General features: G+C 44.5%; 1 protein-coding gene across 1 annotated transcript in view; it reads left to right on the top strand.

The window, feature by feature from the left end:
- The window catches only part of vps33b (VPS33B late endosome and lysosome associated), a 34,290-nt gene extending 19,816 nt beyond the window's left edge, over positions 1-14,474 (top strand). Inside the window, exons 15-22 of the mRNA XM_055662581.1 lie at positions 1,592-1,646; positions 3,929-3,975; positions 6,534-6,666; positions 7,947-8,020; positions 8,845-8,946; positions 10,033-10,111; positions 11,495-11,611; positions 12,465-14,474. Coding sequence (XP_055518556.1) covers positions 1,592-1,646; positions 3,929-3,975; positions 6,534-6,666; positions 7,947-8,020; positions 8,845-8,946; positions 10,033-10,111; positions 11,495-11,611; positions 12,465-12,544 — 687 coding nt within the window. The 3' untranslated portion in view covers positions 12,545-14,474. The remainder of the gene's footprint in view (positions 1-1,591; positions 1,647-3,928; positions 3,976-6,533; positions 6,667-7,946; positions 8,021-8,844; positions 8,947-10,032; positions 10,112-11,494; positions 11,612-12,464) is intronic.
- Positions 14,475-15,467: the final 993 nt, after the last annotated feature.

Genomic DNA, 15,467 nt, shown 5'->3' with positions numbered 1-15,467 from the left:
ACGGGCTGGGAAGATCATCAAAGACCCCTCACACCCCAACCATGGACTGTTTTCCCTCCTCCCATCAGGGAGGCGGTACAGGAGCCTCAGGTCACGTACTAGTAGGATGAGGAACAGCTTCTACAACAATACAATCACATTGCTGAACTCGGAGTCCCGCCGATAGATTTCTCCGGCCCCTCCGTCCCCATTGTTTAATTATTCTGTATTTTTTTATTATTCTGTATTTTCTCTCTTTCTATTTTTTTAATTTCTTTATGCACAACTACTATGGACTGACGCAAAACTGCATTTCGTTGTACTCATACTTGTATTTGTGCGATGACATTAAAGTTGAATTGAATTGAATTGAATTTACAGCTCAGGATGTACTGAGTTTAAGTTAGGCATGTTAAACGTTTGGCTAAGGAGGTGTTCTGTGTGACAATCACTTGGAAGGACAGAGGGAATGCTGGATTTAATTACCCTCATAAAACAGATCAGGAATGATGAGTGGGTAATAGGAAATAATCTTTATAACACGTTTAATGAATATGTGCAATTTAACTGGCTTGTGATGGTGAGGAAAATAAGAGTGGGTTCCCACTCCTGCTGGTAAACTGGCAGTCCCCCGCTGTAAGTGTCCTTTTGCTCATCAGCAGAGAGGAGACTCAGGCTGTGATATTCCTTCATCCAATGTACCAGGATCCACAGTTCAATAGAGGCATAGAGTTGTACAACACAGAAATCCATTAGCAAAGCGGCCCAGCAGTAGAGTTGCTGCCTTTCACCGCCAGAGCCCTGGGTTTGTTCTTGGCTAAAGCTGCTGTCTGTACGGAGTTTGTACATTCTTTCTGCGACTGTGGGTTTTGTCCAGCTCCGGTTTCCTCTCAGGTCTCCAAAGATGTTTGTATGTTAATTGGCTTCTGTAAATGGCTCCTCCGGTGTAGGGTGCAAAACTGGTCGGAACAGACTCGATGGGGCAAAGGGCCAGTTTCTATGCTGTATCTCTAAACTAAACGAAACGTCCATACTAACCTTTGTGCCATCTACATTAATACCATTTTCTTGTATTAGATTTGATCCTTTGAAGCATTTCTTATTCAAGTGTCTATCTAAATATTTCTTATACATAGTCATTGAAAATATCTCATGCGAGCGTTGGCACTTTCTCAAGTATGGTTGAAGGTACATAGATATATAGACAATAGGTGCAGGAGTAGGCCATTCGGCCCTTCGAGCCAGCACCGTCATTCAATGGCTGATCATCCACAATCAGTACCCCATTCCTGCCTTCTCCCCTTGATTCCGCTAGCCCTCAGAGCTCTAACCAACTCTCTATTGAATGCATCCAGTGAATTGGCCTCCACTGCCTTCTGAGGCAGAGAATTCCACAAATTCACAACCCTCGGCGTGAAAACGTTTTTCCTCATCTAAATGTCCGACCCCTTATTCTTAAACTTTGGCCCCTGGTTCTGGACTCCCCCAACATCAGGAACATGTTTCCTGCAACAAGGGTCAAGCAAAAGAAAAGCTCTGTGGCATTGTAAACTGCTAACATTCTCCACACTCGACTGGTTTGTTTTTACCCTCTGCTGACTTGATTTTTCAGATTTCTCCCTTTGAGAGTCTCCGGCTGATGTGTCTACTGTCGCTGACAGAAAATGGTGAGTTTGAAACCTTCAAACACTAAGGCATTCCATGAGTGGGGATACTGTGAGGCACAATCGCTGCAAGTGTACACGCTCACAAACACATAGCAGCACGGTGGTGCAGTGGTAGAGTCGCTGCCTTGCAGCATTTGCAAGGTCAAGAGTATCGCACTGTCAGAGGAGTTAACCTTTCCCTGCACACATTAAAACGGCCCCCTTGTTGTACAAAGGATTCTAGGAATGTATTGCAACGAAGAGCACAACTGTATTCTCCACTTTCCCAGCACCACCGGCGGCACGGTGGCGCAGCGGTAGAGTCGCTGCCTTACAGCGCCAGAGACCCCAACTCCGGGTGCTGTCTGTGCGGAGTTTGTACCATCTCTCCGTGACCTCGTGGGTTTGCTCCGAGACCTTCGGTTTCCTCCCACACTCCAAAGGTGTACAGGTTTATAGGTTAATTGGCTTGGTATAAACATAAAATTGGCTGTAGTGTGTGTAGGACAGTGTTAATGTGTGGGGATCACCAGTAGGTGTTGGCTCGGTGGGCTGTTTCATCACTGTATTTCTAAACTAATTATAAACTAAACCAGGCACAACCACTTGCCCACACCCTCTCCCTCAGTCTCCTGATCCTGATCTATTCCCTGCTTCAGTTCCTATGGCCATTTTTTGACCTCCCTTGAACTCCTTGGCCACTTCACTAATTTCTCCTGGCAACTGCTTCACCCTTGACCACCTGAACCCGCACAGTCGTGAACGCAGCCCAGTCCAGCGCAGGCTCGTCACTTCCTTTTATCTATTCCATTTACGCGGCCATGCATCAGGAAGGCTGGAAGCATCGTCAAGGATGCCTGGCCATTCCCTTTTCCCCCTTTACCTCTGGGAGAAGATACAGACTTGAACGTCCGGTCTTAAGAACAGCTTCCGCCCCACCGCTGTTACACTCCGAAATCAATCGCCTATTTCCCAAGTCAAGTCAAGTCAAGTTTATTTGTCATATACACATACGAGATGTGCAGTGAAATGAAAGTGGCAATGCTCGCGGACTTTTGTGCAAAAGACAAACAACAAAACAACCAAACAAATTATAAACACAATCATAACACACATATTATTTTACATAATAAATAATGGAAGGAAAAACATTCAGTAGAGTTAGTCCCTGGTGAGATAGGCGTTTACAGTCCGAATTGCCTCTGGGAAGAAACTCCTTCTCAACCTCTCCGTTCTCACCGCATGGCAACGGAGGCGTTTGCCTGACCGTAGCAGCTGGAACAGTCCGTTGCAGGGGTGGAAGGGGTCTCCCATGATTTTATTTGCTCTGGAGTTGCACCTCCTGTTGTATAGTTCCTGCAGGGGGGCGAGTGAAGTTCCCATAGTGCGTTCGGCCAAACGCACTACTCTCTGCAGAGCCTTCTTGTCCTTGGCAGAGCAATTCCCAAACCAGATGGTAATGTTCCCGGACAAGATGCTTTCCACCGCCGCTGCGTAGAAGCACTGGAGGATCCTCGGAGACACTCTGAATTTCCTCAATTGCCTGAGGTGGTAAAGGCGCTGCCTCCCACGTCCTTCCCAAAGCTTCTGCCACATACTCTCACTAAAACGATAGTTATTGTACTTTAGGTTTTGCTGCAATGCTTCAGATTGCACGACAATCTCTGCACCATTCTACTGCTTTGCATTTATTGTATCTATTATTACCAAGTGCACTATGTGGTCTGAGCTTCATGCGAACAAGGAATTTCCTTGTTGGTGAATATAACAGCAAACTAATCTGACTCTTGAGCAGAAAAGTGATACATAGCGATCGTATAGTGCAGGCTCATGGAGCAATATAGTTTGCATCTTTTTATAATAACTTGCAGTATTCTTGAAAAAAAATCTTTCCCCACCCCCCCCCCCCCCTTGATTTTTTCACAACTTATCCTTCATTTGTGTGAAGTGGTTCATATACTTGTACAATACTGGGAATAGTTTCTCCCTATTCACTGGGAGAATTCTAAGCACATCTTTTAAATGATCTGCTGTTGGATCTTCTCAGGAATTACACTTTCTTTAAAGTGAAATGATAATATTTCAGAGCTTTGCCACAGTTTGCATTAGAAACTGCTGGAGGGACTCAGGGAGCCGAGCAACTTCTGTGGAAGGGAAAGACAGATGATGGTCCTCCTTGATGTTACAGATTCCGCCTGACCCGCTGAGTTATTTTTGTGCTCCAGATTCCAGCATTTGCAGGTTCTTGTATCTCCATTTCAGAATTGTCAGTTTAAAATTCTTCTTGTGTATTTCCCCTTCAGGTCTGATTTCCAAAGATTATCGATCGTTGAAAACACAGTATCTGCAAGTAAGCAAAATAAATCAATACTTTTACAGGAGCATTTGTGGGTGAGACCTGTTGGGACTCCTGTTCTGGGACTGTGGGCTGCATTGGGAGGTCTAGTGTGGGTCTTGTTGTTGTAATCCTTCTGCTGGCATTTAACACCTGCACACAGCTCTGAGTGAGACTTGAACCTGCAACTCTCTGACAAGAGATAGGATTGCTCACCAATGTACCTGCTTTGGTGATGTAGATTAAGCGTGGAGCATGAACGCGGCAGCATTAAGAATTCTTAAGGGGTTGGACAGGCTGGATGCAGGAAGATTATTCCCGATGTTGGGGGAAGTCCAGAACAAGGGGTCACAGTTTAAGGATAAGAGGGAAGTCTTTTAGGACCGAGATGAGAAAATCATTTTTTCCACAGAGAGTGGTGAATCTGTGGAATTCTCTGCCACAGAAGGTAGTTGAGGCCACAGTTCATTGGCTATATTTAAGAGGGGATGATCAGCCATGATCATATTGAATGGCGGTGCAGGCTCGAAGGGCCGAATGGCCTACTCCTGCACCTATTTTCTATGTTTCTAATCTGCGGCCACGCTGCTTGCCTTCTCTCTGTGATTTTTACGATCTTTTCCACCGCTTGCAGGGTGTACTGGGGAGATGGGAAGGCAGGGAGCGAGACTAAGCGGGAACAGAGAGATTGCAGAAGGGGTTAAAAAGGGGAGGAGAAGAAGGGAAGTGAAAGGAACAACTGAGGAAAGGATTAGAGAAGGAGAAACGAGCAGGGGAAAAGGAAACGGGGGCGGGGTGCGGGGGGAAAGAGGGCCCGGGAAAGGAGAGAGTGAGAAAGGGGGTGGGGGGGGGAAAGAAAGAGGGCTGGGAACGGACAGCAATTAGGGGCTGGGGGGGGAATGAAAACGATCTGATTCAGATGCCCACGTTGGTGGGTGCTGGAATTACGGCACTACACGTCACTCAGCAGGCATCTCCATTCATTTAGCTGTCACTGAGAGCACTGGATGAGATGACACCCACACCCAGAGGCTGTGAGTGATGGATGCATTGTCTGCGGTGCTCTGAAACAGACATGCTGATCTGATACACGATCCGGTCTTAATGTCACTCCAGCAAACAGCGAATTACTCCGCAGCCGACATCAACTCCCATCCATTATTGATCAACCTGGCGTGGTAGAAATGCACCAGCACTAGTTTTCTCGGATGAACTTTCAATTTGTAATGCTGCTACGGTCAGGCAAACGCCTCCGTTGCCATGCTGTGAAAACGGAGAGGATGAGAAGGAGTTTCTTCCCAGAGGCCAATAGGACTGTAAACTCCTATCTCATCAATGACTAACTTAATGTACCTATTTACTGCCTTTTTAAAATTGCTGTTTTTTTTCGTTTTTTCCCCCCACAAATGTGTAATATGTGTTTCTGTTCCATTCTGTTTTGTAGTTTTTTTACACAATCCGCAAGCATTGCCATTTTTTTTATTTCACTGTACATCTCGTATGTGTATGTGACAAATAAACTTGACTTGACTTGTGTCTGATGGCTGACCGTTTCATTCATTTTTGTACAATGAAGTATTGCTCAGAAGCTTTAGTGAAGCTGTTGTTGATTTTGTCTTTATAGAGTCATACAGGGTGAAGGGGGAAAAAAACACAAAAAAACACTGAGCATAGCAAAGGACAGATTGCACCCCCTCCACACACACCTGGATCTCCTGCCATCAGGAAAGAGATACCGCAGCATCAAAGCCCGGACAACCAGACTGCTAAACATCTTCCTTCCACAGGCTGTGAGGCTGCTAAACAGTCACTCCACCTGATTCTGCTGCTTTTGCACTGACAATTTAATAACTGGCACTGAGTAATAACTCTGGCACTGGCTCAGGCCACTTAAATCAGTTGCCCTGGACATTTTATGACTTTTTTTTCTAACTTGTATTTTAATGTTGCTTTTTTTTACCTGCACTTTTTAAAAACTATTCGTACTGTTTTTTATCAGGAACTGGATTGTTTTTATTTATGCGTGAAATGTTTAAGTTTTTATGTGCGATGCTCCGGTATTCCCTGAGAAACGTCTTCTCATTTTGCACTGTACAATTGTTGCTTTGCATGATGACAATAAAAAGGATGATAATGATAAACAGGCCCTTTGGCCCAACTTAACCACACTTAGCCAACATGTCCCATCTACACCTGTCTGCATTTGGCCCACATCCCTCTAAACCTGTCCTATTCATATACCTGTCTAAATGCTTCTTAAACATTGTGATAGAACCTGCCTAACCTACCTCCCCCAACAGCTCGTTCCATACACCCACTACCCTTTGTGTGAAAAAGATTCCTATTAATTCCCCCTCCCCCCCTCACCTTAAACCTATGTCCTCTGGTTCTTGATTCCCCAACTCTGGGCAAGTAACTCAATGCTTCCACCCGATCTTTTCCTCTCATGATCTTGTACTTTGCAATCTGCTTTGTTACTGCTTATGAGCATTGCATCCAGCAGCAATTTCCTGTAGATGGGCCGCTATGACTTGCTGTCCTAGATCTGTAACGCAGTTCATGTGTATCCCCAGAGCTATGGATACGAGCACATCCTGACCTTCGCCAACCTGAAACAGATCGGACTGCTGACAGAGCAACAGTCCGGAGAAACTCTGACCGCAGTGGAGAGCACCATGGGCAAGCTTGTGACAGACAAAGCAGTCGGTAAGGAGCCACTCAAAATATAAAATGCATATCTAAGATCTCAGGTTTATTCAGACGTTAGTTAATTTATTTACTAACATGTGGACAGAGGTATAATGAAAGCCCTCTGTTCAGTTTGCTTTCTTCTGCACAACTTGATTATATTTTCCGCTCACTTATGATTTTCATTCAATGGTCAATGGCTCTTTATCATCTCATGTACCGAGGTACAATTAATTGTTTTTTTTGCGTACACTTCAGTGAATTATTATTATTATTATTATACATAATCACAATCCCAGATTAAGTACAAAGTGTATAGAAGTGAGAGAATATATTAGTGTCGCCAGGTTTTGGCCACATTTTCCATTTTCAAAGACCAAGCTGCAGCTGGCCATAAAGGCCTATTGTCCTGGCTGCAGGGCCTCCAGCGTCACCTCCATCCGCATCACGCAGTGAACTGTTGTCTCTCTCCTCGCCCATGCATCACCCATGGTCAGTCATGACCGAGGGGGCCCTACTACTCCTCCTTATTCAAGATTCAAGATTTCAAGATTCAATTTATTTGTCATCTGGACCCCTTGAGGTCCAAACGAAATGACGTTTCTGCAGCCATACATTACAAACAAATAGACCCAAGACACAACATAATTTACATAAACATCCATCACATCGCTGTGATGGAAGGCCAAAAAAAACGTATCTCTCCACTGCACTCTCTCCCCCGATGTCAGAGTCAAAGTCAATAATTATATAATTATTCTACTGATTTCACTGATGATGTAGCCCCTGGACTTTAGTCTCCTTGGTTGTGCACCTCTGGCCCGCCAGTGTTAACCAGAGATACTAAGCCATGTACGGGCATCGACACGATCAGTCCTCCAGGTGGCCTGCACTCCAGTACTGAGCTTGCTCATAGCCCCTTTCCCAATGCTTGTTCGTCACTAGGCTATCAGTTCTGATATTATACAATGATGGTTCAATGATTTCATGATACTTTATTGTCACATGTACCTCGGGACAGTGAAATGCTTTGTTTTACATACAACCCAGTAAAATAATGCAGCAAACCTCACCTATACAGTACACAAGTGTTGCCACGTTCTGGCACCGACAAACTTACAGATGTTCACCGAACGTTCTACCTACTGCCTGCCGCCACAAGTGGCAACATGCCCCCCCGCCTCCCTTGCGGGTCCCTTTTTTATTCTCGGCAGCCCTCCCCTCCCCCCCCAAACCCTCCCCCCACCCCCACACGGATCCCCTGCAATTATCTAAAGTGTACAATCGCTTGATTTCAGGGAAGCTGACTGATGCCTTCTCATCTCTGGCCAGGAAAAGTCACTTCAGAGCTTTGAGCAAACGGCTGAACCTGGTAAGGCCCCAAACAAATGGGCTGATGATTTGGGGTAATGTTTCAAAGGTTAAAGTCAGTGCACAGTGGATGGGCCCTGCCCTGTATTAGTTGATCTTAGTTAAAGAGATGGATTACCCCAGAAAACAGACCCTTCGGCCCATCTCTCCATGCTGTCCAGTATGCTGGTCCCGTTTGCCCATGAACATCTGAAGATATAATAACAGAATTGAAGTTGCTGGTTAATATAAAAGATAAGGCACAAAATGCTAGAGTAACTCAGCAGGACAGGCTGACATATCCGTACATATCTGGAAAAATGTATAGGTGATGTTTCGGGTCGGGACCCATCCTCAGACTGAATCATCATAGTCTGAAGACAGGTCACGACCTGAAACCTCACCGATTATTATTTTCTCCAGTGATGCTGCCTGACCCGCTGAGTTACTCCAGCATTTTGTGTCTTAACTTTACATTTAGATAGATTGGGCACCACTGCCATGCCAGAAATGGTGCATTAGTCAGCCAGAACGCCAATGTCTTAACAGATGGAGGAAATGGCAAGAAAACTTGTGGGAAGCATGTTCTAAGAGGAAAACAATAATTCCATTTGCATGAATGTGATGCAATTTTTCTCAGATTGTTCCCTTAATTTCAAATGTCCAAACTCAAGCTGCAATAGTGTGCACATTTGCATCGGTAGGCTTACAACTTTTAAATGAATTAATTTATGTTCAGACTGTTGCAATTAATTACATGCGGTATGTACCCATCCGTCCCATTACTTCAACTCTATTGTGTTTTCCATATCACAGCGTTCAGTGTCATCTCCCATCTCTTGACAGATCCCCCGCTCAGTGGAGGAATATGACCTGAAGGTGCCGCGAGACATGGCCTATGTATTTAGCGGTGCATACATTCCACTGAGCTGTAAGATCATAGAACAGGTAGGTTAAATACAATCTGCCTCTGCAGTCCATGCTTGGAAAGAATGAAAACCTGTCTAATCTAGTAGAAACGAGGAACTGCAGATGCTGGTAGACACAAAATGCTGGAGTAACTCAGCGGGACAGGCAGTATCTTCGGAGAGAAGGAATGGGTGACGTTTCGGGTCGGGACCATTCTTCCTGCAGATGCTGCTTTACTAAGGAAAGACAAGGATGCTGTTAGAGATGAGGAAAACTTCAAAGTACAAGTCCACTTCTTGAAAGTAGTCAGTCTGAAAATGGGCCCCGGCCCTGGCCCGAAACATCATCTATACATGGGATGCTGTCTGACCCGCTGAGTTACTCCTCAGGTTCTTTATTAACTTGTCAGTTTCTTTGTTGAACTAAATTAAGGCGCATGTTACAATCAAAAGCGCTTGAACAATTAGTTAGGAAGAAAGCCAAACTGTAAGAAAGAGGACTGCGCCTCCTTTTCAAGAGCAGCCAGCATTTTGTGTCTTTCCTAGCTAATATTGTACTTGTGGAAGGCTGAACTCTGAAAGCATGTCCTTCTTAACAATTCATAGAGGGCTCTGCCTTGCCAAAAGCAATGAATTAGGTTGTTCTGAGCTAAACTGTTAGTTTGTACCCCTTTGTCTTTGACTGTGTAGGACTTCCACTGTGTAGATGTTCCTGGCTTGGTTACAGCACTTTCTGCTATGGGCTATTGTATCAATATTGCCCGCTCTCTCCATCCGCGCTGGCCTACCCAAAACTACCCACACCTTTTCTTTCCCCACTCTTCTCTGTTGTACATTTCTCCACCTCCCTCTATCCCTGTCCATCTTTTCCTGAACTTGCGTTGAATCACGTTCTCTTCACTGAACACTGAATACAGCACAGAAATAGGCCAATCCGACTCGTCTACGCCGACCAAGATGCCCCATCTAAGCTTGTCCCATTTGTCAGTGTTTGGCCCATCTCCCCCTGTTTATAATATTGTTCCTTTGGGTGATCTGCTATGATACAGGTGCTACATGAATGCAGGAGGTTACCCCCACCTCCCCATCACTCTACCCCAGATACAGCATTATTTTCTATTGCCAGGTGCTGGAGGACCGTGAGAGTTGGGCAGGAATGGAAGAGGTGTCGCGGTTATTAAACAGCAATCAATTTGCCACCATTGGTAAGTGTTGGATAGGATTGGGGAGTGGCCGCTCTCTGGCATGTGTCATGCTCCAACGTTGGGCACTGCCCATTCTTCTTCTTGCGTGTGGCATGCACAGCCTAAAGTGGGAGGTCAACTTGTTCCATTTGAACTTTTGTGTGTGCACGTCGGGTTGATTGCATTAGTCGAAACAGGGTGGACCACGTGAAGGTTGCAATCTCCCATCCCACTGCCCATTGACGAGCTGCCATGGCACAGCCCATGGGCGTTGGTGCCACCTCCCAGCTCCTCTCTGACTCTTTTCTCTTTATGCATGAGGAACACCAGAGAATTGTTGATCGGCTACCATGGATGTCAGAATTGGGCTTGGATGGGTGGTCACCATTGAAGAAAGAATATTCCACTGCAGCTCTCAGCTGTGGCTCACACACCATTTAAGTTATGGGAATAACCAGAGACTGTTCCGTGGAACCTTTTAGATCTGGGCTCTGCAAGGACAAGATTTATTGATGAGCAAATGATGGTGGATTTTTTTCTATTGAATCAATATATGCTTTAAAACTATATGTTCTTGGGAAGTAGACACACGGAACTGCAGATGCTGGTCTGAAAAAGGATCCCAACTCGAAACGTCACCTATCCATGTTCTCCAGAGTTGCTGCTGACCCACTGCGTTATTCCAGCACTTTGTAAACCAGCAACTGCAGTTCCTTGTATCGACATGTACATATGACCACGTTGGGATCAGATAGGAGCGGATGTTGGGGAAGGGTTGGGGTACAGGGAGTAGTGACGTGAAATAAAGAACTGGTTCCCCTCCAAAGATATGTGGAACATGTTAGGCTACTGGAGAGATAATCCAGACACTTTGACTGATAATACATGTCATGAGGATAAATCCCAAAGCATTTGTGGAAATTAAGTTCAATTCATTAAATATGTTTTTAAAAAAGCCGGTTGCCGTAATGGTGAGCATGAAGCTACTGCATTATTATTAGAGGTCTCAGATAGCCTTTGTGTGACTCGAGAACAACAGCAATGTGGTTGGACTTCCCTCTGACAAGGCCAGCAAGGGATGTGGTTTGCAACAGTTGGTGGGGGTGGGCAATAAATGGCAGCGATACCCAGTGGCGGACCTGGTCTAAAAATATTGGTTACCAGGAGATCAAAGGGGGCCCACCCACAACTATAATGCTATAATTTAACAGGGGCCCACTTGCCATCACTTGCTATCACTTCATCAGGGGCCCACTTGCCATCTGGCAAGCTGACACCCTGGCCAGTCCGCCACTGGTGATACCTGCCACACCCACCCACCATGAATGAACACACGTAGCTGCAACTTCATGTGGCTTAATCCTGTGTCATGGTCCGTGAAGTTCTGCTCTTATCCCTTTCTAGAAAGGTCCGTCGACCCAGCATCCAGCAGCAGCGTGCAGAGGGTGATCCTTGTGCTTTTTCTCGGAGGCTGCACATTCTCGGAAATCGCAGCCCTGAGGTTCCTGGGCAAAGAGAAAGGTAACAAGAGATGATTAAAAAGTGGTGGTCACTGCCAGAGTACAGTACATGGGTTTAAATAATTGCCAGAAGAATCAGACATGCCCTGTGCAAAACATTTTTCAACATGTTGAATTGTTATGATTGGGAACACAGTGCCTGAACGGGCAATTGTAAACTAATTCAATAGGACTTTAGAGCCATAGCTTCGCAGAAATAAGTAGTTTGGCCCAATTCATCCATGCTTCCAAGATGCCCCATTTGCCCGCTTTTGGGCCATATCCTCTAAACCATACCTATCAGTCCAACCATATTTTAACGGCTGTTTTAGCACCTGCTTCAGCTACCTCTGAAAGCTCGTCCCATGTACCCACAACCCTGAAGCTACATGGGATTTGGGGTGTGGCATTATTTGGTTAACTCTTCAAATGGTCGGCATAATTAGGATGGACTGAATATCCTCCCAGTCACTACATAATAAATGAAGCGCAGTGTTGGAAGATGGGGATGATATCACTATTACCACCCCTATCTATCAACCTGATCCTACTCATAGATCCATAAAGTCATACAGCGCGGAAACAGGCCCTTCGGCCCAACACACCCATGCAGACTGAGATGCCCCATTTAAGCTAGTCCCATTTGCAAATGGAAAACTGGAAAATGTGGATGTGTGGATGCTTGGCCAGGATTGGGTGCAATTCCTCAGCCCTTCCGAACACTCCAGGTCCAAGCTGCAAGCCAGGACCAGTGGACTGTCTGCATTCATGGAGCTGTGCTGTAATGTAGCTCAGTAGCTTGACTGAAAGAGGAAGGGAAGAGAATTAAATTGGCAATTTGTGTTATTTTTTTTTCTCTGTTTTGTGTTACACAGGATATAGGTTTGTTTTTGTTACCACGGCAATCACAAACAGTTTTCGGATGCTGGAATCTTTGTTTGAGACGCACGTGTAAAAGACGCACCAGCCCTTTTTGAGCAAGACATCAGGAGAGGGAATGTACAGTGAGTGGAGGTTGTTGAGCCAGCTTCAACCTAGTAATAAAAAATAAAACAAAATTATCCGCAACCCGATGGAGTTTGTCAGTGAAATCAAGTCCAGTTGTCTCAACTTCTGACGGAACAATGGACGTGCTGAGATTTAAATCACCACCTTGGCCAGCTACTTGAATCCTATAAATTGGCTACTCAGAGTGAAGTAGTCAGCTGGCTTTACTGACCTAATGGCAGAAGGATTTGTGACTTCTATTTCAGGGAAAGCAGAAGGATTTCCAGTGAAATAACAATGCACTGCCTTTACCCCAGCAGAAACCCTGGAAGAGCTGGATTTGCATTGCAATGAGCGACGAAACATTGAGAGAAATATGGATCCCATTACATGGCCTCTGACATCAACTCCGCCATTCACTGAGATGGTGGCTGATTTGATCTTTGTCTCAGTCCAGCATTCTTGCCTGATCCCATAATCCACGACTGCCCTATAGATCATCGGAACAGTTTTGAAAGGATTCATTCATTCAGCATCGTTGAAAACATTAGCGACGCAGTGGTGTTGGTTTCCAACGGGAATGGTGACGGACGCACCACACATCTCTGTCCTCCTGCTCCTGTGGACTACCGCAGCTGGAAGTATAGGGTTTTGGTGTGTGTGTGCTTTATCATCATTCGAAACTTCTACTGAAGTGTGGATGGCTGTTGGCTCGCTAGAAGCTCATCCGCCCTTTGACAGGTCTTGTTTTTGGCCCTGCTGGGGGTCCACAGCCCCCTCCTAACCTGGCAAACCATGTGGGGGAGACGGTTTAGTTGCTGACTATCCGACCTTGGATCAGGTAGCACGGGATTACATGGCACCCCTGACGGGGGGAATCTCCCCCCGATCTGATCTGAAAAGGAGGTTTTATGTTTGGAGATCAGAAACAAAACAACTGTTTATTTAGCACCTTCTTTGCCAAAGTCTTGAATTACAGCCTGTTGAGAAGTCTTGGCATTGTTCCTTTGGAAAATGTGCAGATCAGTTTCTGTGCAACAAGTCCCACAGACGACAATGAGATCATGACCGGCCAGTCTGGTTTTGATGGAGTAATATGTGCAGGTGTGGGAGACTTCCTTGCATTTACTTTTGAACTGTGATGGGAAGGGAGCGATTTCACTAACTATTTCAACACAATGGGGATGGAATAACGAAACTTAATGCAGTCAATATGTTCCACATATGTAAAATACAACGCATCTTCCATGGTAATCACCCCGATATAAAAAATGTAATTTATTGAATTCAGAAAAATGGTCCAGACATTTTATAGTAACAAGGGTTTGAGATTGCAAATATGTAAAAACAGGTTTATAAATGAAAGAATTAAAGCTATTTGTTTCATCTGAACAGGGACCTTCATTGAAATTATTCCAATTCCATTTTCCTTCTCCTTTGAACTTTTACATTCCTCCTCTGAAAATCAAAGTTAGAACAATCTGAAACATTAAGAGTACCAATTGCCTATTCTTAATCATACTCGCAAGTCACAATAACTTCAGTTTCAATTGCAATGCTACCGACAGGAGTTATTGAGCAAAAAGCAAAGTGCTGGAAGAACCTAGTGAATCAGGCAGCATATGTTGAGAGGATGGACTAATGATATTTTGGGTCGCCGCTGATGCTGCCTGACCCACTAAGTTCCTCCTGTACTTTGTGTTTTGCTTAAGATTCCAGCATCTGCAGTTTCTCGTAGTCTCCACAGGAATTATTGTCAGTATTAAGTTTCCACTGGCAAAGAACTTTGCTGATACCGAGTGCTAGCTTTTCGACTGTGAATTTCCATCTTGCACTGAGCTAAACTTTTATGTATATAATAATGTGTGACAATAAATAAAAAATGCTTTATGTACTGTATATGACTGAGGGTGACATCTGTAATTCAGTTTGATCTACAAAAATATACTGTGTCCAAAGGTGGTTTAACCTTTTTTTTTTTTTAAATATTGAAACCCTTTCCCCTGTGGGTGTCTTAGTTTATTGTCTGAAAGGCAGTGTCCTCGGCATTGCAGGACTTCCTCGGTGCAGCAGAGCAGCACTTCAAGGTAACCCTGCTACTGGTTGATGGAGAGAGTCCCCATGTATACTGTTGCGATATGTTTCTATGTGCACTGGCTGCCTTCTGCTGCCTCACCAGTGTGTGCACTGTTCTTGCATAGCTCAATATTGTTAGGTGGCTATTCAACCCTGGCTTTTCCATCAACAATGAAACGTCTGTCATACTCAACGATGAATCATAACGTGACATTTTCTTTAGGAAATTAAATTTTTAAAGCGAAACACTTATGTGGCCCGGGCATAAACCTGACCTGCTCAGGAAAACTGGCAAAATCAGCCATTTTTCTGGAGAGTCAATAACTAGTTTAATGTGAGGCGACACATGTGACCCTGCTGTCTTTTACTGATTATTTCTTGTTTTGTTTCAGATTTCCTCTTTTATTTTATACTCTGTTTCTTTAAAAAAAAAAAAGTGATTTTAATATTTGGGTGTAAACATTACAGATTGATTTGTAATTTTATTGCTGGAGGACAGGGTAAAGTTCAGTCCAAAGCAGTAATGTTTCTTTAAGTGTCTCTACTCTAGTTAAACTGGTTTCCTTGTTTGGATTTCTAGGAGGAGCTATGCACAGACAGTGACCTGTCCGTCCACAATCCTTGCCTTGTTCCCAGCAGTGTGAAAACAGTTTAAAAGTAAAATAATAATAGAAACTAATGGATATACTAAGCAAATCAGGTCACATCTGTGGTAGAGCAAGTGGTATGCTTTGTTATTATGTTAGATTTCTAGCATCTGCATTTTAATAAAACACAGCTCATTTTCTTCTTCAAAATAAGAAGTGGTTGTTTTT

Source organism: Leucoraja erinacea, chromosome 36 (assembly GCF_028641065.1).
Source record: "Leucoraja erinacea ecotype New England chromosome 36, Leri_hhj_1, whole genome shotgun sequence".
Lineage (NCBI taxonomy): Eukaryota > Metazoa > Chordata > Chondrichthyes > Rajiformes > Rajidae > Leucoraja > Leucoraja erinaceus.
Note: the sequence above shows the minus strand (reverse complement) of the source record. Positions and strands in the feature narration are given on the sequence as shown.